General features: G+C 40.8%; 1 protein-coding gene across 4 annotated transcripts in view; it reads right to left on the bottom strand.

Moving 5' to 3' along the window:
- Positions 1-18,788, bottom strand: part of LOC121293611 (myosin phosphatase Rho interacting protein) — a 415,475-nt gene extending 396,687 nt beyond the window's left edge. For 2 of the 4 annotated variants that reach the window (XM_041216721.1, XM_041216719.1), the window contains exon 1: positions 18,096-18,788. In XM_041216721.1, the coding sequence (XP_041072655.1) occupies positions 18,096-18,221 (126 nt within the window). In that variant the 5' untranslated portion in view covers positions 18,222-18,788. The remainder of the gene's footprint in view (positions 1-18,095) is intronic. The other 2 variants (XM_041216723.1, XM_041216722.1) reach the window with 1 other exon arrangement.
- Between the last annotated feature and the right edge of the window lie 4,737 nt (positions 18,789-23,525).

Raw genomic sequence — 23,525 nt, 5'->3', positions numbered from 1 at the left:
CACCTGGCATGAACCTGGCAAACTCAACCCTGTCGACTCTAAGTCCTCCTTACTAACATCTGGGAGCCAGTGCCAAAATTGAGAAAGCTGTCTCACAGACTAGTCAGGCAACAGCCCGACATCGTCACACTCAGGGAATCATACGTTACAGACAATGTCCTAAACACCACAATCACCATCCCTGGGTATATCCTGTCCCACTTGCGGGACAGATGCAGCAGATCCAGGCACAGTGACATACAGTTTGGAGGGAGTTGCCCTAGGAGTTCTCAACATTGATTCCGGACCCCATTACCAAGAGTGGCTCAGTAGCACTACTACTGACCGAGCTAGCTGAATCCTAAAGGACACAGCTGCTAGACTGGGTCTACGGCAGGTGGTGACAGAACCACAAAAGAAAAACATACTTCAACCCGTCCTCATGAACCTACCTGCCACAGATGCATCTGTCCATAACAGTACTGGTAGGAGTGATCACTGCACAGTCCTTGTGGAGACGAAGTCCCGCCTTGACATTGAGAATAGCCTCCGTTGTGGTGTATAGCACTACTACTGTGCTAAAGGCGATAGATTTTGAATAGATCTAGCAACGTAAGGCTGGACATCCATGAGGCGCTGTGGGCCATCAGAAGCTGCAGAATTGTACTCAACCACAATCTGGAACCTCATGACCTGGCATATCCCCCACTCTACCATTACCAGGAAGCCAGGGGATCAACCCTAGCTCAATGAAGAGTGCAGGAGGGCATGCCAGGAACAGCAGCAGGCATGCCTAAAAATAGGTGTCAAACTAGTGAAGCTATAACAGCATAAGCAGCAAGTGATAGACAGAACTAAGCGATTCCACAACCAATGGATCAGATCTAAGCTCTGCAGTCCTGCCGCACCCAGTCATGAATGGAGAACAACAATTGAACAACTCACTAGAGGCTGCTCCACAAATATCCCTATCCTCAGTGATGGGGGAGCCCAACATAGTGCAAAAGATACAACTGAAGCATTTGCAATAATCTTCAACCAGAAGTGCCAAGTGGATAATCCAGCTCGGTCTCCTCCAGAGCTCCCCAGCATCACAGATACCAGTCTTCAGCCATTTCGATTCACTCCACGTGATGTCAAGAAACAGCTGAAGGCACTGGATACTGAAAAGGCTATGGCCCTGACAGTATTCCGGCAATAGTACTGAAGACCTGAGCTCCAGAGCTTGCTATGCCCCTAGCCAAGCTGTTCCAGTACAGCTATAACAATGGCATCTACCCAGCAATGTGGGAAATTACGTCCATTGCACAAAAAGCAGGACAAATCCAACCTGGCCAATTACCATCCATCAGTCTACTCTAAACCATCAGTAAAGTGATGGAAGGGGTCATCAACAGTACTATCAGGCAGAACTAGCTTAGCAATAACCTGCTCACTGACGCGCAGTTTGGATTCTGCCAGGGCCATTCAGCTCCTGACTTCACAGCTTTGGTTCAAACATGGACAAAAGAGCTGAACTCCAGAGGTGAGGTGAGTGTGACGGTCCTAGACATCAAGGAGCGCTAGAAAAACTGGAGTCAATGGGAATCAAGGGAAAAACACTCCACTGGTCGGAGTCATATCTAGCACAAAAGGAAGGTGGTTGTGGTTATTGGAGGTCAATCATCTCAGTTCTAAGACATTACTGCAGGAGTTCCCCAGGGTCGTGCCCTAGGCCCAACCGTCTTCAGCTGCTTCATCAATGACCTTTCCTCAATCATAAAGGTCAGAATTGGGGGTATTCACTGGTGAATACACAACTTCCAACACCATTTGTTACTCCTCAGATACTGAAGCAGTCCATGTCCAGATGCAGCAGGACCTGGACAACATCCAGGCTTGGGTTGACAAGTGGCAAGTATCATTCGCACCATGCAACTGCCAGGCAATGACCATCTCCAACGAGAGAGAATCCAACCATCACCCTTTGACATTCAATGGTATTACCATCACTGAATCCCCCACTATCAACATCCTGGTGGTTACCACTGACCAGAAACTGAACTGGACTAGCCATATAAATGCTGTGGTGACAAGAGGTCAGAGGCTAGGAATCCTGCGATGAGTAACTCACCTCCTGACTCCCCAAAGCCTGTCCACCCTCCCCAAGGCACAAGTCAGGAGTGTGATGGAATACTCACCACTTGCCTCGATGAGCGCAGCTCCAACAACACTCTGGAAGCTCGACACCATCCTGGACAAAGCAGCCCGCTTGATTGGCACCCTATCCACAAACATTCACTTCTTCCACCACCGAGGCACAGTGGCAGCAGGGTGCATCATCTACAAGGTGCACTGCAGCAACTCAAACACTTCTTAGATAGTACCTTTCAAATTCATGACTGCCACTACCTGAAAGGGCAAGGGCAGCAGACACATGGGAGCACCACCACCTGGAAATTCCCCATCACAGACATGCACCATCCTGACTTGGAAATATATTACTGTTCCTTCACTGTCATTGTGTCAATATTCTGCAACTCCATCCCGAAAATCACCTGGATGTACCTACACCACATGGACCGCAGCTGTTTGAGGCAGCAGCTTACCACCATCTTCTCAAGGCAAATAGGTATGGGCAATAAATGCTGGCCTAATCAGATATGCAGACATCTCATGAATGAATTTTTAAAAGCTGAACACTGCCTTCAGTAACTTCAGGCCTTAAGCTTATATCCTCTATTTTTTTTTGTTTTCAGTACTGATAAAGGATATGAGACAAAAAGGCATATTGACTGACCAGCTATACATTTACTCTACTCTTTCATTATACCATTATGCTGCATCATACCAGAAATAGAGTACCCACTATGTCACTCAAATAAGCAGAGCAACAACACTAAATCAGATCATTTAACAATGGATTGGTGTCCATGTAAAAGTGAAAGGGCATCTGAATAGTTTTCCATTCCAAGGTCAGCTCAATAGACTGTACTCCCAAAGGCAGCGAGTACTTTTTGTTTTAATACTGTTATAGTTCATCATACAGATGGGACACAGTAGGAAAGTGTTACTGGCAAAAGTCCCAGAAACTAATGTAGATGGTGTAATAGAAATGCCAATGATTTTACAATGTCACTGGAAATGTAAAAATATATGGATTTTTAGAAGAGTGGAACATAGGACTGGTTAAAAAGTTGAACAAAAGCAGGATAAATAAGCTGTTTTCATAGTTCACTGACACTGCTAGCTTCTGAACACTAAATAAGGAATCTGCATTTATGTAGCCTTTCACAAATTAAGGATATCCCAAAGTGTTATACAGAGAATTAAGTACTTTTGAAGAGTATTTACTGTTGCAAATACAGTAGGCAATTTGTGGCTAGCAGGGCCCTATAAGCAGTAATGGGATAATGATGAGATAATTTGCTTTGGTGATGTTGGCTCTGGGATAAATTATGGCTAAAACATCAGGGAGGACTGCCCGACTATTCTTTGAATAGTGCCACTGGGTTCTTTTAAGTGCACCTGACAGATGGGGCATTGGTTTAATGGCTCATCCCAAAGACTGCACTTCCAATAACGTGGCACTTGCTCATTACTGGACTGTCAGCCTAAACTAATTCCACAGTTGAGTACAACACAAAAGTAAAAGGATCTTTTTTTTAAAAAAGCTAAATTGCGTTAGCCATGGCTCATTGGTAGCACTCTCACCTGAATCAGCTGTGGTGGCTTTAAGTCACACTCCAAGACTTGTGAGCACAAAAATCAAGTCCGACATTCCACTGCAGTCCTGAGGAATTGCTGCACTGTCAATGGTGCTGTCTTTCAGATGAGAAGTTATACGAAGGCCAGCCTCTCAGCTGGACAAAGATCCCAGGTACCATTTCCAAGAGAGGGATGTTCTATCCGGTGTCCTGGCCAATACTTATCCCACATTACAACAGTGACGCTTCAAAAATAAGTACTTCATTGGCTGTAATGTGCTTTGAGATACCCAGTGGTTTTGAAAGGTGCTATATAAATGCAAGTCTTTTCTTGAAAGTCTTCCTGGCCTATAAGAATCCTGAGAAGTTACAGACAGCCGGTGGTATGGATATCACAGGGGCTCTCCACCATATCATTGGGCCTTAGTGACCAAATCCATACAGATTTTACAAAACTCACAGCAAATTGCCATTTGCTAGGTTTATTGATCCCTGAAGCGGAGTGAAATACAAGCCTAACCAACAATGCTTAGTGGCAGCTTCAGTTTTAAAAACTATTTTATACTTCAGGAAACTTTAATCAACAGCTTTTGATGTTTTTTTTTTAAATAATAAAGTTTCTAATGGAAAAAATATAGCAACAAAGTTTGAGTGGGTGACTACAGCTGTAGTGGCAGAATGCAGTCTTACTTTTATTTAAAATTTTGCCAAGAATAATTAAGTATTTATCATATCCTAAGGAGAAGAGGTTGATTTTCCAGACTTTTTCCCCCTAAATTGACCTGGGTGTTTAATCTGGTTCCTCACGTCTCTCGGGTTACATAGTTTTGAGTGAGATGTGGAATCTATATATTATGATGCACAAGACATTGCATTTGCTTGGGACAGACTGATGGACTACAGCATCATTTTCTATTAATTGCCCCTATCTTTGTTCATCTCTGTCATTGCACTAGGCTAATCTAGCCCGTTCTTCCCATTTTGGTTCGACTGCTTTAGAAGCCAGAAGACAACAATAAAGCAAAAACCAGATCATGGGCACCTGAGGAAGTAAGCATTTATGTTTGTTAAAAGTCCGAACTGCATTATGGCTAACTCATTAAGTATTTTTTCAACTCAAAGGCCTGCCCTCAGAAAACAAGTGACAATTTTAAAATACTTGAAATGTCCTAATAATTTTAGTCAGAACGGAATGCTCATTTGATGATGAGTTTTGCTCTTCAGTGGCAGCCATTAAATTTGATGACCATCACAACATCAAGGAAAACACAAATGTCAATTAGCAGTACAAATCCACAAATGTTAGTTAATTAGCAACTTAAATCCATTTAACAGCAAGCATGGAAATAATGAACTAAATTATGTGTCATAATAATGTCCTATCTGTGTTTAGCTATCTAAACACAATCAAATCTATTGAACAAAAGCATTCATACTCATGGCCAGTGATGGTAATGATCCCAACATTCAGTTCCATAGTAGCTCCAAAATTATCAATGTCAGAGATACAGATCATAAATCTTCAAGGATCATTTAGCCTTAACTAGATGTGTAAATTTGGGTCCTGCACACTGGAAAACATTTGCATTTTATTGTTTAAAAAGTATATACAAATAACAAAAACTGGATTGGAGACTAAAGTGAACTGAGCAAAAGAAAGGTTTCTTAAACTGCAAGTTTATCGAGTGCAAAACAAAAACAGAATTACCTGGAAAAACTCAGCAGGTCTGGCAGCATCGGCGGAGAAGAAAAGAGTTGACGTTTCGAGTCCTATTGACCCTTCAGCAGAACTGGGTGAATCCAAGGAGAGGGGTGAAATATAAGCTGGTTTAAGGTGGGGGGTGGGGGAAGAGAAGTGGAGGGGGGTGGTGTGGTTGTAGAGACAAGCAAGCAGTGATAGGAGCAGATAATCAAAAGATGTCCCAGACAAAAGAACAAAAGAACACAGAGGTGTTGAAGTTGGTGATATTATCTAAACGAATGTGCTAATTAAGAATGGATGGTAGGGCACTCAAGGTACAGCTCTAGAGGGGGTGGGGGGGGGCATAAAAGATTTAAAAATAATGGAAATAGGTGGGAAAATATAATATAAATTATTGTAAAAAACAAAAGGAAGGGGGAAGAAACAGAAAGGGAGTGGGGAAGGAGGAGGGAGTTCAAGATCTGAAGTTGTTGAATTCAATATTCAGTCCGGAAGGCTGTAAAGTGCCTAGTCGGAAGATGAGGTGTTGTTCCTCCACTTTGCATTGGGCTTCACTCGAACAATGCAGCAAGTCAAGGACAGACATGTGGGCAAAAGAGCAGGGTGGAGTGTTAAAATGGCAAGCGACAGGGAGGTTTGGGTCATTCTTGCAGACAGACCGCAGGTGTTCTGCAAAGTGGTCGCCCAGTTTACGTTTGGTCTCTCCAATGTAGAGGAGACCGCATTGGGAGCAACGAATGCAGTAGACTTAGTTGGGGGAAATGCAAGTGAAATGCTGCTTCACTTGAAAGGAGTGTTTGGGCCCTTGGACGGTGAGGAGAGAGGAAGTGAAGGGGCAGGTGTTGCATCTTTTGCGTGGGCATGGGGAGGTGCTATAGGTGGGGCTTGAGGAGTAGGGGGTGATGGAGGAGTGGACCAGGGTGTCCCAGAGGGAACGATCCCTACGGAATGCCGCCGGGGGGGTGAAGGGAAGATGTGTTTAGTGGTGGCATCATGCTGGAGTTGGCGGAAATGGCGGAGGATGATCCTTTGAATGCGGAGGCTGGTGGGGTGATGAGTGAGGACAAGTTTCTGGGAGGGAGGAGAAGGCGTGAGGGCAGATGTGCGGGAGATAGGCCAGACATGGTTGAGGGCCCTGTCAACGACCGTGGATGGAAAACCTCGGTTAATGAAGAAGGAGAACAAGTCAGAGGAACTGTTTTTGAAGGTAGCATCATCAGAACAGATGCGACAGAGGTGAAGTTTATCGAGTGCTCAGGTGAACTGTACATATCCTTAAAACACAGGCTAAATCTTTAATTGTGCTGAATTATTTAATCTCAGCCAAGGAAACAGTAGGAGTGTTACAACTAGCCTCAGCAGCAAAGATAAAGAAGGAAAAATAATTATCCAAAGCTTACATTTATGATGGACCACTGCTAGAATGGTGCTTGTGAGTATATAAAGCACAGAGAATTGAGCTCAACTGTGATCTCCTTGCAGCTGAATATACTGCTAACACTTGCTCATACGTGAACAATGGCAGTTTGCTATTACCCCATTCAGACAGTCTTGCATGGAACTATTAAAGCAATGTTTTAAGAGACAAATAAGAGGAAATTAGGCATTTTCTTTTTCCCCTACTTTTAGCACCCCATCTCTAATTTGTCCCAGTGTTTACCATTTATTTAGCATATTAATAACAATGGAGTTTAAGAAAAACAACATGATGATATGGCTCAATGTTGCACAACACACTTAACTGACTTACCACCTCAAGCTACTGCCAGCAATAGAACAGTATTTTTTTTTTAAATGAAAGCAAAATACTGCGGATGCTAGAAATTTGAAAACAAAAAAATGTAGGAAAAACTCCAGAACTCAGAGGAGTCATACTGACTCGAAACATTAATTCGGTTTTTCTCTCCACAGATGTTGCCGGGCCTGAGTTTTTCCTGCACTTGTTTTTTTTTATCTTTTTTAAAAATTGATTCACCAGGCTGTCACTGCAGTGCCAGCATTTCATATCCAACTCTAGTAAAACTAAGTGGCTTCCTATTTTGGTGCGGGTCACACAAGGCAGACTGGGACAATAGGTTTCATTCCCTAAATTAATGAACCATTGGGATTCTATGAAAATCTAACACCTTTATTTTCACTTTTTCTTAGTAAAATCTGGAACAAAACCCAATTTCTTTAAATGATATTGCCAAGGAGCAAGATGTAGATAAGGGGAAAAAAGAATCAAGGATTGATCCATGGAGGACATCAGAAATAATAGCATAGGCAAGAAAGAGAGGCCATTGCTGGAGATACTCTGGCTACAGTTGGATAAGAATGGAACCAGTGAGGACAGTTCCTCTGAGCTGGTCAACTTTGAGGATATGGTATGGTAAAACAATATCAAAGGCTACAGAGAGATTGAGAACAAAGAAGAATAGTGTACCAGTCACAGAAGATGCAATCTGTGACTGATTAGGCTTGTTTCAGTGTTTTGGCAGAAGACTGATCAGAGATTGAAACAGGTGCTGCAAGAAAAATGGACATGGATTAGGGGGACACTGTTACATCTAAAAACATGAGAGCTATTGGCGGAGTGGGGGGGGAAATGGTTGGAGGCCTGGCAGCAGTTTGTAAGCACAGGGGTCAAGAGGTTCTTTCTTTAATAAAAGAGGGGCAGAGTGATGATGAGTGTTACTTAAGAGAAAGGCATAGTACCCGAAGAGAAGGAACCATTTACAACGTCATCTAGCATGGGGCCCAGGAAGGGAAATTTGTGTTCTGCAGTTTATTGGGTATGGATTCAAAAGAAGAGACATGTTTCATGGAGATGATGAGCTCTGAGGGCACGAGGGAAATGGAAGAAAACCCTGAGCTTAAAGCTGGAGTTAAGTGGTACCTTGGACAGGTTTGGCTTTGTGGGCAAGGGAGCAGGGGATGCAGCAAAGACAATTCCAATGAATGGTCTCATAATTACGGCAAAGAAGTCCTGAGAGAATTGCTATTGAATGAGAGGGTCAAAAAGAAATGGTTGGTCTCATTATTTTTGTTTTCCAAAGGGATCTTGCGAACAACAATTGGTTTTCGTTGAGCAGAGCAAGGCACGATAGTGGTTAATGTGATCCGATTAGATCTGGAGATGGCAGTTGAGGGTAAAGCTTTAACTGAGTATCAAGAGTTGGAGGGAAATGCTGAGCAGATTGACAGCCACAGAAGTACAAATGACAAATGGAGAGGCAGGAATTGGAAACTGGGAGTTTGAAAATGCAATTGTAAATGAACTTGGAGTGGGTTAGTGACTTATTCCAGGGGCTGACACAGAACAAAGTAGCCAGGAAAGGCCATGTCTGTAATCAAGATAATGGGAGTAGAGTGGCCACATGGGATGGCATGGTTGAGCAGGTGTCTGCAAATGTCGTCAGAAGACATTTTCTGCAGGGAATGATGACTAGGCCCTAAGTTCTGGATTCCATCCCAAAACCTCTCCACAACTCTACCTCCCTTTCCTCCATTAAGCCATTCTTTAAGCCTACCTCTTTGACCACACCTTGCCTTTCAGTATTCCAAAGAGATTATTCCCTCCACAGCATGTTGGTCCATTCATCCATCACTCCCAATGACCATACCCCTTACCCCAGCACTTTGTCATGCAAGTGCAAGAAATGCAACACCTCACTTTTCACCTCCCTTACAATCATTCAAGCCCCAACCAGTCCATCCAGGTGAAAAAAGTTACAGGGCTATGGAGAAAGTGCTGGGATTAATTGTATAGCTCTACCACAAATGAGCCAAATGGCTTCCTCCTGTGTTTCCAACTTAGTATTTTGCATTCATTGCTCAATACACAATCTGCTGCACTGGGGAGCCCCACAGTTAAGTCCACAAGATGACTGTGAGCTTCCAGTCATTTACCATTATTATAACTCTCCATCCCACTGTGGCCTCTCTGCCTTCAGCCTTCTACATTGTTTCAAGAGAGCTCACCTTCTGGCCTCACTGAGTTTAACAGATTTAGATAATAACCACTGTTCCCATTTTCTTGGTTAGCAGGTGGTCATATTGGTTCTGTTGTAAATGTTAGATCTTCTCCACCCCCATCTTTTGCTTCTTATTCCACATTTTTCTTACACAATTCCTTTTGTCATTTAATTACTCCTGTCCACCACCATGTCCCTTTGTTTTTCCCTCATTCCCCTTTCCCTGCCTCTGTTCTTATTTATAAGAAGTTAATTCTTGAACTTCTTCCAGCTCTGATGAAAGGTCATCCACCTGAAACTTAACTGATGTTTCTCTCTCCACAGAAGCTGTTTGACCCGAGTGTTTTCAGCATTTCCTATTTTATTCCAAATTTACAGCATCTGCAGTACTTTGCATTTTGTTACTTTCACCTCTAACAGTTATACTCTTCCCAGTATTTGAGCAATGCACAGAAGGTAAAGGCTGACAAGGCAATCTGAGATAACAAAACTTCTTTTGGAGATTTAGTGATATGGTGTAACATTTAAGTCAGGGACTGTTTCAGTCTAGGGTTTCTTGAAACAGGGTCCACCTGACTGTTCCAGAAGCAATTGACATACAGCTACGATGTTAATCTGTCTTGATGGGTAGGAAAAAAGTGTATAATGTGTCATACCCCAATAGATTATGCAGTTTTAGTCAACACTTTTACAAACTGGACACAGGCAGGCTATTAAAATGCTGCTGCAAATCATATGACATTTAATTTTTAAGCTACAGGCAGTAATGCATTTCAAGTGAATACCTAATGAAAAATGGACATTCACAGTCCACTAGGGAACTCACACATCTCTTTGTTTAAGGATCGGTCGGCACAAAAGAACATTCCAAACTGATATGATTCAGGTGCCCTTCCTTGAAACCAAAAAAGGTATTATCAGATTGAATGGGACATTGACTGAGACACTGGCTGTCTTAAACCCTCAAGCAGTGTTAACCCACCACAGAGGGTGCGGAATCAACATAAACACCGCCCCTTATTGGAAAAGGACTTGAACTTGTGGCAAGTCACATAGTGAGGCAGCATGTTTTTGTCTGCCTTTAAAAATCAACTAAAAGCTGTTTGCAGGCAGTGCCAACAAAGCCATCAAACCAACAGTTCAGTCTTCAGTAAGCCAGGCAACAAACTAGCTGCATGTCTTCAGGTAACTAACAGCAACGCCTTGAAAGCAGAAGATCCCAGCGAAAAAGGACTCCCCAGTCTGTTCCAAATTCAAACTCACCCAAGAACCAACATCCTAGAAATTTGACTACAAGAAACCTCAGCCTGCTGAGAAACCTTTGTTGCATAAGACCCCCACTTCAACTTTAACTCATTGAAGGCATTCAAAAGACTACACAGCTGCCACGTGGGAGACTGGAGTTCAAAACTCAGATTGAGATAACTATAAACTGTAAAAGTGCATTACCTTATCTGTATCTAATCTCCATGTGTATGAGAATGAATATGAGAGAAGTTGTGTTTAGGTCAGGGTAAGTGTATGGGAATAAATAGCCTTCTTTAGTTTAAAAACTCTCAAAAGCTTGCTACTGAAGTTATTAATTGACATACGAGCACCAAAAGCTAAGAAAGCAGACACCATCTTCATGCAAAACATATTGATCATGGACAACAAAAGAACACATACATTCTGTCTCATGCTACATACATGCATTTTAATTGATTCTTATAATGCCAACCAAAACAAACATCCACCATCTAAAAAAAATGTGGAAGTTAATCAACAACAAATTTTCAAAATATTAGGGATGAACATTCCTTCAATAATATTTAATGTTCAATTTTATTGTTTCTCCATTTTTATCCCTTTACAAAAACAAATGCAATGTTCTTAAAGGTGCCAACAAGGCAATAATAGAGTTTTATGCTTTAAAATGAAAATCCACTAAACCGCTAAATTATATTTGGCTCTTCAAAAATAGTAACCCCCCAAGTATATTAACACACCTCTAGAAATTGATGAGCTAAAAGAAACTGCAACTGTGTTCAGTTCAGCAATAAATTCAGCTTACTCAAAAATTAATTTGATATAGAATACAAAGGTCCCTCAGGGAAAATTGGGAGCCCAGTTTAACTTCCCCCAAAAATTATTAACTACCAAAAATGATAGTGCTTGGCAAATACATTAACTTGATACAAAATTTTGAATGCCACAAAGGATATTAAAAATGACTCAATCTGGGAAGAGAAACCGAAGCTGCATCTTTCATGTTCTCACGACCTCCTCCCAAAGTGCTTTGCAGTCAATAAATAATTGTCCAGTATGGTCACTGTCTTACAGCAAACTCAACTTGCAACAAATGAACTAATTTGCACACAGTAAGGTTCAATAAACAGCCTGTGCATCTGTATTTGGTTGTGCTCATTGATGGACACTCATTGGCCAGGATAAGAATTTCCTTGCTCTTCTTCAAAGGCAAAGGTTCAGCCTATCTGAAGGAGAGCACTGCATCAAGTACAAACCTGGATTGTGAGATGAAGCCCTAGAGCAAGGCTTGAACCCATGAACTTCTATCTCAGAGAACAAGGGCTAACAATGAACCAAGCTACCAAATAAAAAGAAATCTGCCATTGCAAAGATAAATATAGTAATTCAACAATGTATGATCCAAGTAGACTTCTGACTTCAAAACTAAGCATATTCTATCACGTTGGAAAAAGTGCATGTATTACATAGAATATAGTCAAAAGCAGCAATTAAGGAATCTTACCATTAGTAGACATTTTAAATATCACTTTAAATTCTCTTGCTTTTCTTCTTCATGTATAGATAACATCATTTGCAAGAACAAAGTGAATTTATTTAGCACTTTTCACAACCTCAGAACGTCCCAAAGTGCTTTACAGCCAATGATCTGAGTGTAGTGTAGCCACTGTTGTGTTGCAGGAAATGTAGTAGCCAATTTGTGCACAGCAAGCTCCCACAAACAGTAATGAGATAACTAAAGCAGATTATCTGCTCATTTTGTCAGTGGATAAATAAATATTGGCCAGAACGCCAGAGAGACCTGCCTTGCTCTTCAAAAAACTGCGAAGGACTCTTTAATGTCCACCCGAGGGAGTAGACAGGACCTCAGTTTAATACTGTATTTCATCCAAAAGACAACAGCTTTGCCAGTGCAGTGCTCCCTCAGTATTAACAACCAAGCCACAGCTATACAACAGAAGAAGCATCACTATTTAGTAGCTTGGAGTGAAGCTCCCAAGAATATGGCAGAACTGCATTAACACAGTCAAATTTACAAACATTACTACTGCACTGAATCAATGAGGGCATGGTCATTCAGTTTCAACAAAATATTCAACCCATCCAAGAAAAGTAAAAAATTTTTAAACATGATAAAAACATTCCTTCTTTTCAACCACCATCATGTGAAAAAATACAAAGAAACTGTAGAGTACAGAACCAGCTTAGCAATCTCATGGTTTAAATGACCATAAATCAAACAAGTATGACAGCACATTGATAACAGCAATGCTATGCAATTTAATTTTGCCATTACTTTTCTGGTTTGTGTGAAATGCTTTTCTAACAAATAGTTCCCTTATTTGGTTTTGCTATTTATGAACGAAACAGATAAATTTTATCAAAGGACACGGGGAGCAGGAAGAGTTGAGAGCCGTAATCCCGTGGAATGCCAGCCACTTCTTCCTTCCCCAACATCATTCAAAAAAATTACCAACTAAAATGTGTTGAAGTACATAACTCTAATCATGTACTGGAGAAGCACAAATGCAAAACTTTATAAATCTTACAAGCTAAAAAAGAGTCTTGCACAACAGAAAGAGTAAATTACAGTGCGATGTTAAAGATTGTTTTTTCAATACTTTGAGATCCCCAGGTTTCTTTTGTCAAAACAACAAACTTGTTTCACTTAGGTTTATAAATGGGCACCAGGAGCTCATCTGGCCTCTGAAGAGGTGAAATTGGGTTAAAGTTTGTGACAATAAATGTCTCAACTTCCAAGGTGACACCTGGTAATGATTTGCAGGAAAGTCAACTTAAAATATTACAGTGTAGGTGGACTAACATTAATGAACAGTGTCTGGAAAAGCCCAGTATTTGTTGCTGTAACAGTGCTGACAGTTTTCCAACTCTCCAATTTTCCCATGATCCAATGATCCTGGATGAGGTTAATGTTACTAGGGTCACCATTAGGCCTTATCCCACTACCTTTGGTTTCCACTTGTTTGACATTTCATATTCTACATTCTAGCACTAACCTTTATTCTGCTATTAACACATACTGATATTTTACTTTCAGTCGGTGCTGGCCTTTATTCTGCTATACCTACACTGGACCAATACTTTGTGTCTTTAATACTATCATTACCACTCTCTTTACCTGTGTGTCCACGATATCTTCATCATTTAATCTCCCCCGTCCTCTAACCTATCCCTGACCCCCTCTTTTGCTCCACTACCCCCTTCCTCCTTTCTCAACAGCATAAAACCCATCACATCCCTACCTTTCTTCAGTTCCCAAAAAGCCACATTGGACTTGAAATGTGAATTCTGTTTCCCTCTCCGCAGATACTGCCAGACCGCCTGAGTTTTTCCAGATTCTAGTGCCAGATTATTCCTTCAACATGCCAACTATATCAGATGACTCAAAGATAATCCAGGCAAGAAAATCTGTACTCTGTCAATGCTTCTGAAATAAATTTTTTGAAAGGCTTCCTGCACTAAAGGTACAGCCCAAAGGCCCCTAACCATGTTTTCTCAATGCAGCTCATTGGCCAAGTACAGCACCACTAGAGTCAACTCACTGGCATCAGAGCTTAAAGGATTCGGAATTGAACCTTTGTGGACATTTCTCTCCGACTCAGCCCCTCTTGTACTCTCTTGTTTCGTTCTTACTGCCCCCTCTTATTTTTACCCTTTCCTTCCACATGCACACAAATATTAACTCATCAACTTAGAATCATTGAGCAATGCAGCACTACTCAGCTCATCGATTCCAAGTCCAGCTCCTCCGAAGAGCAATCCAGTAGTCCCAATCACCTCTTTCCCCCATCTTTCTGCAATTCTTTCTCCAAGTATCTACCCAATTCACTTTTGAAAGTTACTATTGAATCACTATTCACCACCCTCTCAAGTTGTGCATTCCAAATCGTAAACACTCATTGCATAAAAAAGTTTGCCCTCATGTCACTTCTGGTTCTTCTGCTGACCATTTTAAATCAGTGTGCTCTGGTTATCAACCCTTCAGCCACTGGAAGGTTTCTCTTTACGTACTCTCTCTAAACCCTTCATGATTTTAAACATCTCTATTAAATCTTCTTAGTCTTCTCTGCTGTAATATCCTTCCAAAAAGCTTGGCTAGATTTTTGGAGGCAGGACGCACTTCCTTCCATTTCTCATTGCTACTTCTATGACACTTGAAGAATGTCAATTTGAGCATCAGTTACCTTACTGGTTCCTGTGATGCTCGGAACCTGCCTACCTAGTCTGATGCTGTTTACTTCTTGGTTAACAGGTTTCTGTGCCTTTCTCCAGATTTTAGCTTGGACAGTTGGCCCCATCTATTTGTCCTGACATCTGTTGAGAGTTTTGTAGATTCCTGTTTTGCAATTCCTCACCATTTTATCATAGTTTGACATGCAACTTTGATAGCTCATACTGTTGCACTCATTGTGCTGGTCCTGATTTATAAACAGTGAAAAATGCTGCAATAATAAGGAATGTTTCAAGGGTTAAAAAAATGCTACAAGGAAGAGACTTTTGAAGTTAATTAATTGGAGATTTTTGGGCACTGAAACATGTGCGGAAGGGTGAATATTGAATCAATAATAACTTTCAAAAGGGAACTGGATACATACTTGAAGGATTGCAGAAATCAAAGTCAGAAGGAAAAGCCAAGATTTGTCAGACAGTGTTCATTTAGTGACAACATACAGAATTATGGAAGTCTACAGAAAGACAGGAGGCAAGGAGTTAACCAAAATGGGGCGGGGGCAGGAGAGAAATGGAGAGCAGAAGTTGAAAAGTGACTAATCAGTAAGACAAAGGAGGGACAGAGGGGGACTCAGGCAGCCTCAAAAAATATGGTAATGGTACTATGTCTAGGTGATCCCATTTAATTCAGCCAAACATTACAACATTTTAAAAGTGGCTACAGTTCAAAAGTACTTAATTGACTGTACAGCTCTTTGCAATATCCAGCGGTCATGAACAGTGTTACATACAGGTCTTTCTTTTCAAACAAAACAGTTTTGCACATATGCTATGTTAAATCAAAGTGAAATGTTACAATTTTAGTCAAAATACAACATTTTGTTCAAATTAATCTACAAAATGTCATTCCTAATGGACATGCTGAAAAATAGCCTTACACAAGGGGCAAACAGTTCAAACATTGACACTTCAACAACTTGCATTTCTTCATATGCAGAAACAAATTTCAAAGCTCTTTACATTGAACATCAAGGGAAAATGACCAGGGTAAAGTGGTTAAATGCAGCTGAAGTGGAGGAAATTTTAGGAAGGAGGTGGTGCAAACAGGGATGGAACATGACAAGGAATTTCAGAGTACTATAGTGGTCTCACACACATGTATACTTGACAACCCATAACATGACCCACAACTATTTAAAAAGGCTTGCGAGAAGGGACAGCAGTTTCACACACCACGATATACAAGTCCGCAATTAACATTAAATCTGAACATTCATTTAACCACATTTTCAACTTCTAAAGAAAATCTCCACTATGCCACACCATTCCTAATTTTGTATAACACGATATCTCAGTAAACATTAATAGCCTGTAACAATCACCCACAGTTTAAAACACAAGATTTCCAGATGTTAAACATAATCAAGATCTACATATTAAAGTTTGTTATAATTGAGGGGCCAATTGGAAAATAGTAAGCGTAGTATGTGTCTAAATTATGGCACAACTAAAGTCAATATTCTAATTAGTCAACATGTCAACCGACAACACTTGCATTCTCTTGCCAGTTACCATCCATTTTAAAAATAATCACATTACTGCTAATCACTCATTTTTAAAATTTGAAAAATGTAAGCAGAGGTTAAGCAACAATAAAGAAAGAAAATTAAAAGAAACAAAGGGGTTTAATAAACAATGGTACATAACAAAAACAAACAATAGGGTTGTGTGCCATCAGAGGTGAAGTAGTTTTCATAACTCTTGTCTCCAATTTAGCACTAGCTTTTGATCTGAGCAAGGCAATCACGTCAGTAGCAAAATATTAAATTGCATTAAACATTTTGACAAAAAAGTGTTACTGGTTCTTCACTTAGGAAATGGGAGGGATGAAAGTTCAGCATAACATAAACGTTCAATTTCAATTAGGTCTTTGTCAAGTTCAAATTCATTCGGATTACTGCAATTTGAAATTATCACAGTGCAAGAATTAATCTCAAAATGAGAAATATAGCAAGAACAATCACTATTTTAACAATTACCCTCTAGACAGTGGCTCCACTATATACTGAACTACTGCTGCAGAGAATACATTTTGCCCTTTTCACATTACTTTTTGAAGAATTATTTTTCAAGAGGAGATCAGTCAAAAATTCTAAAGATGAGTTAAATAAATATTTTCACAGTTATACGCATTAAACAAGAATGTCATTCTTTGTAAAGTCAGGGGAATTTATGGTTTACAGTAATTAAAAATACATTTTTTTTGTCAGGTAACCAATATTGCAAATATTTATCAGGACTTTTTTAAAGAAAGAGAACCAGTAACAGGTCACAACACTTTCAGCGTGGTTCAGATCAGTGTTCTAGACTTTATGATATAGAGGCTTCTGAAATGTGAGAAAATGTTGAGTAATATACCAGTGCAGAAACTTATTTATTTATCCTCAAGTATTATGCTTTAAAAAGCCTTAAATTTCAGACATTTTCTGCACGAAATAAATACACTTACAACATTTTCAATAGGGGCTACTTATTTTTCTCTATGGGGAGGGAAGCAAGGGAAGGGGTTCACAGAGCAATTTCTTGTGGAGATTTAGACCACAGAAAAACCAACTTGGTATTTTCTGTATACTCTAGAAATTTCAAGGGATGATACAATTAGTCCATCACAGTGGACTCGGGTATCTTTGGACATTTAAACATGTACTCAAATCGCCTAAATAAAACATCACCATAATTTTCGCAAATCTCTTACAAATATAGAAGGCATTTTTCGTTGGCATGGGGTGGAGAGGGGGTGGGGGGTGGAGGAGTTAAAAGTCAAACCTAAAGTTTTATCAAACACAATGCAGCAAAAAAAAGGTATGAATCTCAAACCCATACATCAAAAGAAATTGGATAGGGGAGAAAGGAGGAAATTGTCCTTCCTTTAAAATCGAGAAACCTATCCAGGAAAACCTGGAATTGGGAGGGTTGGGGGGGAAGAAGAAGAGTGATTTTGCCCATTTAACCATTAAACACACTTGTTGGTATTTGTTTTCTCCCTTCCAGGGCCCGGTAAAGGGCCAGACACAGAATGGGTGGCATAATCCTAGACAAAATGACAAGCTCCGGTCCACAATATTATTTATAGCCCCCCACACACACAACAAAAAGAAAACCTCTTGACTCCTTGAGTAACACGAGTCTAGTTTCCCCACCACCAACCCTTACAAAAAATAAATGGGGGGGGGGTGAAGAGAAGAGCAAGGGGCTGCATTATAAAATTAAAAGAATGGAAATGCTCTTTCCTCCTTTTTATTTACGATGACCCTCCCCCGCTCCCCTTCTCACCTGGTTCAAGTCCTCGTCCGTCAGTAAGTGCACCTCCCGGGGTTTGAAGCAATTCTGACATTTGCTCTTGTTGAAGATATTAGCCTGGAATTTGCGGCACGGATTGTCCTTGGCCCCGGCCAACATCTCGGTAAAAGGGGAAGAAAATAATACACCTCCTTCCTCAGCCGCGGAATTAAAACACGATTATTATTTTTTTTTATTTATTGTTTTTTTAAAAAAAAGAAACGAAAATTTGCTCAGTAATTAATAAATCACGGCGGGGTTCGGAGCTCCGACCGATGTCTGCAGCTCCGCCTAAGCCAGGCCGAATCTTCACCCCGATTAAATCCGCCGAGGGCGCCGCTTCATCGCCGGTTCTTCTCTCACCACCCCCCGCCGCCGCCGCTGCCGCTGCCGCTGCTGCTGGCGGCCTGGCTTTGGGTTCAAGAGCGACTTCCCGGAGGCCCCCCGCACTCGGGCTCCTTCTCTTTCTGCTACTGGCAGCGGCCGGGCTTTTCACTCCATGACCGCGCTGGGCCCGGTGGCGGTTGGTGCGGGTGAAGATGGCGGTTGGGGTGGGGGGTAACAGGGGCGGGAAGGGACGGAGAAAAAAAGAGAGAGGGGGGAAGGAGGAGGGGGATTGGCTCCCGCGAGCTCGGTTCCCCCGGTAACGATGCCGAACGTTCCAGCTGCCGCTCGCGCTCGCTCTGCCCGGCTCGCGCGCCGCCCGCCCGCTTTTATCAATGGCCGCAGACAGCGCCGCCAGCAGGCAGCGTGCGACAGCGCATCTCCAGCCCATGGGCGCAGCGTAGGACACTTAAACAGTGCCAGCCCATAGGCACAGTGCTGAACATATATACAGTGACAACCCATAGGCACAGCACAGGATATATATACAGTGCCGGCCCATAAACACAGTGCTGGGCATATATACAGTGAGAACCCATAGACACAGCACAGGACATGTATACAGGGACAACCCATAGGCACAGCGCTGGACATAATATACAGTGCCAACCATGGACAGTGCTGGCCTATTCACACAGTGCTGTCCATATATATAGACACAGGACTATACAAAGCTGGTCTACAGGTATTGTGCTGGCCTATATACAATATATAATGTATGACATTAATTATATATAGTGCAAGATTATATATGCAACTCTGGCCTTACCTACAGTGCTAGGCTATATACAGCACTGACCATAAACAGTGTCAGGGCATATACATGGCACTGGACATACTTACAGTGCTCTACTATATATACATATACATAATATATACAAATGTAAATATATACATATAAAACCCCAGTCATGTATATATATATATGTACAGCCTCAGGTAAATATATTGATCAATGCCCACAAATACAGAAATACAGCACTGAACATATATACAGCATCTGACACCAGTACTCACTGGCAATATACACAACAAGCAGCCCACAAATGCAACACTTTTGTGTTGCAGTACCACGTTGTTATGTACAGCACCAAACACCAGGAATGGATAAGTCACCAATCATGAGTATGGTACTGGCCACAGATACAGCCACAGATACAACCCCATCACGCCATTCCTAACTCAGTTTTCACCCCAACCTCTAGAGTTTTCAAGATCTTAAAATCCATCCTCTGGGTCACCTATTTATATCTGCTAGTTTACCTTGTCTTTTGCCTTTTACAACCTTGGTGATGTATGATGGCTCCAGGCCCTTCACCTCCTGTAATTTTCAGTGCAAGCTGCATAATTATTTATTAATAGTGTAATTATTGGTGATTTATTACCAATGTAGTACTGGCATCACTAGTGAGTTACCATAGAATGGTTACACCACAGAAGGAGGCTGTTCGGCCAGTTGTGTCTGTGCTGGCCCTCTGAAGGAGCAATTTACCTAGTGCCACTCACCTGCCTTTTCCTCATAACTCTGCAATATTTTCCTTTTCAGATAATGATGCAATTCCCCTTTGAAAGCTCACTTGACCTTCTCTCCACCAATGCATTCCAGACCCTAACCACTCGCTCATGTTATCATTGCTTCTTTTGCCAATTACCTTAAATCTGTGCCCTCTGGTTCTCAATCCTTCTACCATAGGATTCCATATTAATCATTGTATTATTAGTCATTCTTATTAATGTATTGATCTTATTGCTCAACTTTGATTATTGGCTTCATTATAAAGTTTCTGTGTCAATTTTAGTCAAAATATTTCAGAATTTCAGTACTGAAGAGTTTTCAGCAGAGGCTCTTTTATTGGCCAGTTTTGTTTTTGAATAATGTATTTTTTCATTTCATAAATGTTACAGGTGAAAGGGTTTGTATTGGCAACAGCAGCCAGTCCACCCCTGCATTTACTCTCCTTTTGTGTAATCATTTAAGGTTTAATTTCAGTATAAATTATTTAAAGGTAACAAAAAATATAGTTGTTACAAGAAAGACCTGAATGATTTATGCAAACTTTAGTGGTAAGATGGAAACCATGACAAGTGAACGTGAAAAAATTGAGGGTTTTTTTTGCATTTTCCATTTACTCATTTTCAGGTTGTGAAGATATAGATCAATATATCATTAAACATATTTGTTGAACAGTCAGCTGATATTGATATGAAAACATGTTATTTTTGGTCCTTTCACAGGTGTGTTCTAATATTACACTTACCTGCTAAATAGAGTGAAGGGTCTTTATATATTTTTCCTGCAACACAATGCACCAGAATATTTTGCATATATTTTATAACAAAAATATTTTGTTATAAACTGTATATATGAAAACATATTCAAGAACATTGCAATGTGTTGATATGAATACCTTTTGCATTCAACAAAATGCATTCAGGAAGATCACAGTACATTAATATATATAATTGGGGCAGGTTTTCACGTGTTCATTAATTTGGCATCACAGTTCAGCTGCCCATTAAAGAAACTTTCCAATTATCATTGCAATCATTGTGGCTGATCCACAATATTGGATTTACACTGCTGCAGCAAGTTGAAAAACAATGTCATGTTGTCCCTCTCCCTTTTACGCCCTGACATGTCGCACATAATATGCTGGCTATGAATTACTCCAGAATCTTCGCGGGTGCCCACTCCTCCTTTGGGACCTTCCTTAAAAGCTCCCACTTTGGCCTTATCACCTGCTTTAGTTTAGTGCCAGTTTTTGTCTGATTATGCATCAATGAAGTGCCTTAGGATTTTTACTGCACTAAAGGTATTACCTGAATGCATTTTGTTGTTGTTTTGAGCTGACTGCAAGACGTTGGGGTGTAATATCAGAACACACCTCTTTCCCTGTAGGAAAAATGGCTGATTCCTGTGCCAGCAGTATTCCCAGTTCATCAGGTAGGATGGAGCACAGCATGTGGACATCATGGATTTAAATGAAAACTTCATAATTCTGTCTCAATGACTGATTGAAATATTGAATTAAATATGATATTACAATGCATCAGTTTTGCTAATTATTGTAGTAAACTGAAGTTTCATTAATCCTTTGTAAGACTAATAACTGTCACATTTTCGCAACACAGATAATTTTTATAATTCAGATCTGTGAAATTATTATATCAATTCAGACATATTTCTGAAGTATTTTGTATTTCCGTACTTAATTTATATTTTTATCCGTTCATTCTGGTGAGTGGATATATTGTCTTTATTCTTACACTTACTTCCTCTTCTCTTATTTATTTCCTTATCTTTGATCTTCCCACTTTCTGAGGTCTCTGCTGCATCATTATTTATAGACCTGGGTCAGGTACTAAGGACAGCAAATGTATAAATTGTAAGAAACTTTATTCTGAAATTTGGTATATGCCATAGAAAAACCAGATAGATAGATAGGTAGAATTTGCATTTATGTAAGCGCTTTTCATGACCTCGTGATGGCCCAAAGCGCTTCATGACCAATGAAGTGCTTTTGAAGTGCAGTCATTGTGATGTAGCGGAATATAGCAGCCCATCTGTGTACAGCAAGCTCCCATGAATAGCAACACGATAAATGACCAGATAGTCTGGTGTTATAGAGAGATTGAAACTGGCCATGATGCTAGCAGAGCTAGTATTCTTCAAATAGTGCCATAGGATATTTTATGTCCACCTGAAAGGATAGGCAGGCTTTGCTTTAACACCTCATTTGAAAGTTGCAACTTACCCTCAATACTTTACTGAAGTGCCAGCTTGGCCTATGTGCTCAAGTCACTGGTGTGGGAGCTCAACCCAAAACTTCTCGATCAGAGTGAAGAGAGCTACCATTGATATTCATAAAATAACCATTTAAGCCATAGCAATATCATGGGAAGACTGGTAAGGGTGGATTTTGACTACTAGTTGACTGACTAGCAGAGTGTTTAGGTTTCTAAGAGCAGTCACCAACATTTTTTCAGTAGTTAGAACAACCCCTTGGAATCAGAATGTCAGCACATGCTCTTGGTAACAGAACATTGTCCTGAGGAGTATACCAAAGGCAGAGTTTCTCATTTGAAATGTGTGAACCGCACACTGACTGAGTCCTTTCATCTGAACAGCCTTTAGAATCCAGCAAGGATGGAAAGATTTTCAGAAAGAAGAAAATGCCAGTGTGGGACGCAGTCTATTTCTTTGGTTCAGCCTCAAGGCCTTCAGGTACAATGGCGTGGTTGCAGACTGCACTACCTGAATGGGAAGTCCAACAACTTGCTAACTCCAGGCTGGCTCTGGGCAGCAGTGACACACATGATGACTGTGGAGCCTGTTGAAGCATGCCTGCTCCTCCTATCTTCATGAAAATAATTTTACCACTTGCCTTTTCAGGCCCCTTCTACTGTACTGCCAGGTTTCATTGAGCGGAGCATCCATGACATACTCCCCACATGGTGGGCAGTTAAAATATCATCGGGGTCCTTTGTTTGTAATTGAACAACCAAGGCTCCTGCTTGATTCTGGTGGTGCCTGCATTTCATTGGAAGCTCCTGGGAACAAGGGCAGCAGAGCGAGAAAGGGGCCTTGTCCACCATCTCCATTTTAACTCCGCTGCCCCCTCATTTCTGCTGGGTTTAGGGAATTAATATTGCCCACATGGTGCTTTAAATTAAAAGATATGTTCAGGTTATTGCACATATATACTAGTTTCAGTGTTTTGGCATTATTTTGCTAATTCAGTGATCACATGTACAGCCTAAAATCTGTGTTTTGTTCACTTTTGTAGTCATGGACTCAAATTGAGCAATTATTACAATATATTAGAAAATCATCAACAGCACAGAAAGAAGTGATACAGCCCAACAGTGTCCATATGTTGTTCATGCTCCACACAAGCCTCGTCTCACTCCTCTTCATCTGATCTCCATTGTATATCGTTTCATCCCTTTCTCTTTCATGCACTTATTTAGCTTCCCCTTAAATGCATCTGTGTAACAATTGTGGTGCTGCTACTGGATAACTATAGCCTCAAGCTACAC

The sequence above is a fragment of the Carcharodon carcharias genome, chromosome 22 (genome assembly GCF_017639515.1).
Source record: "Carcharodon carcharias isolate sCarCar2 chromosome 22, sCarCar2.pri, whole genome shotgun sequence".
NCBI classification, from domain to species: domain Eukaryota; kingdom Metazoa; phylum Chordata; class Chondrichthyes; order Lamniformes; family Lamnidae; genus Carcharodon; species Carcharodon carcharias.
The sequence above is the reverse complement of the archived record's forward strand: the minus strand, read 5'-3'. Positions and strand labels throughout refer to the sequence as shown.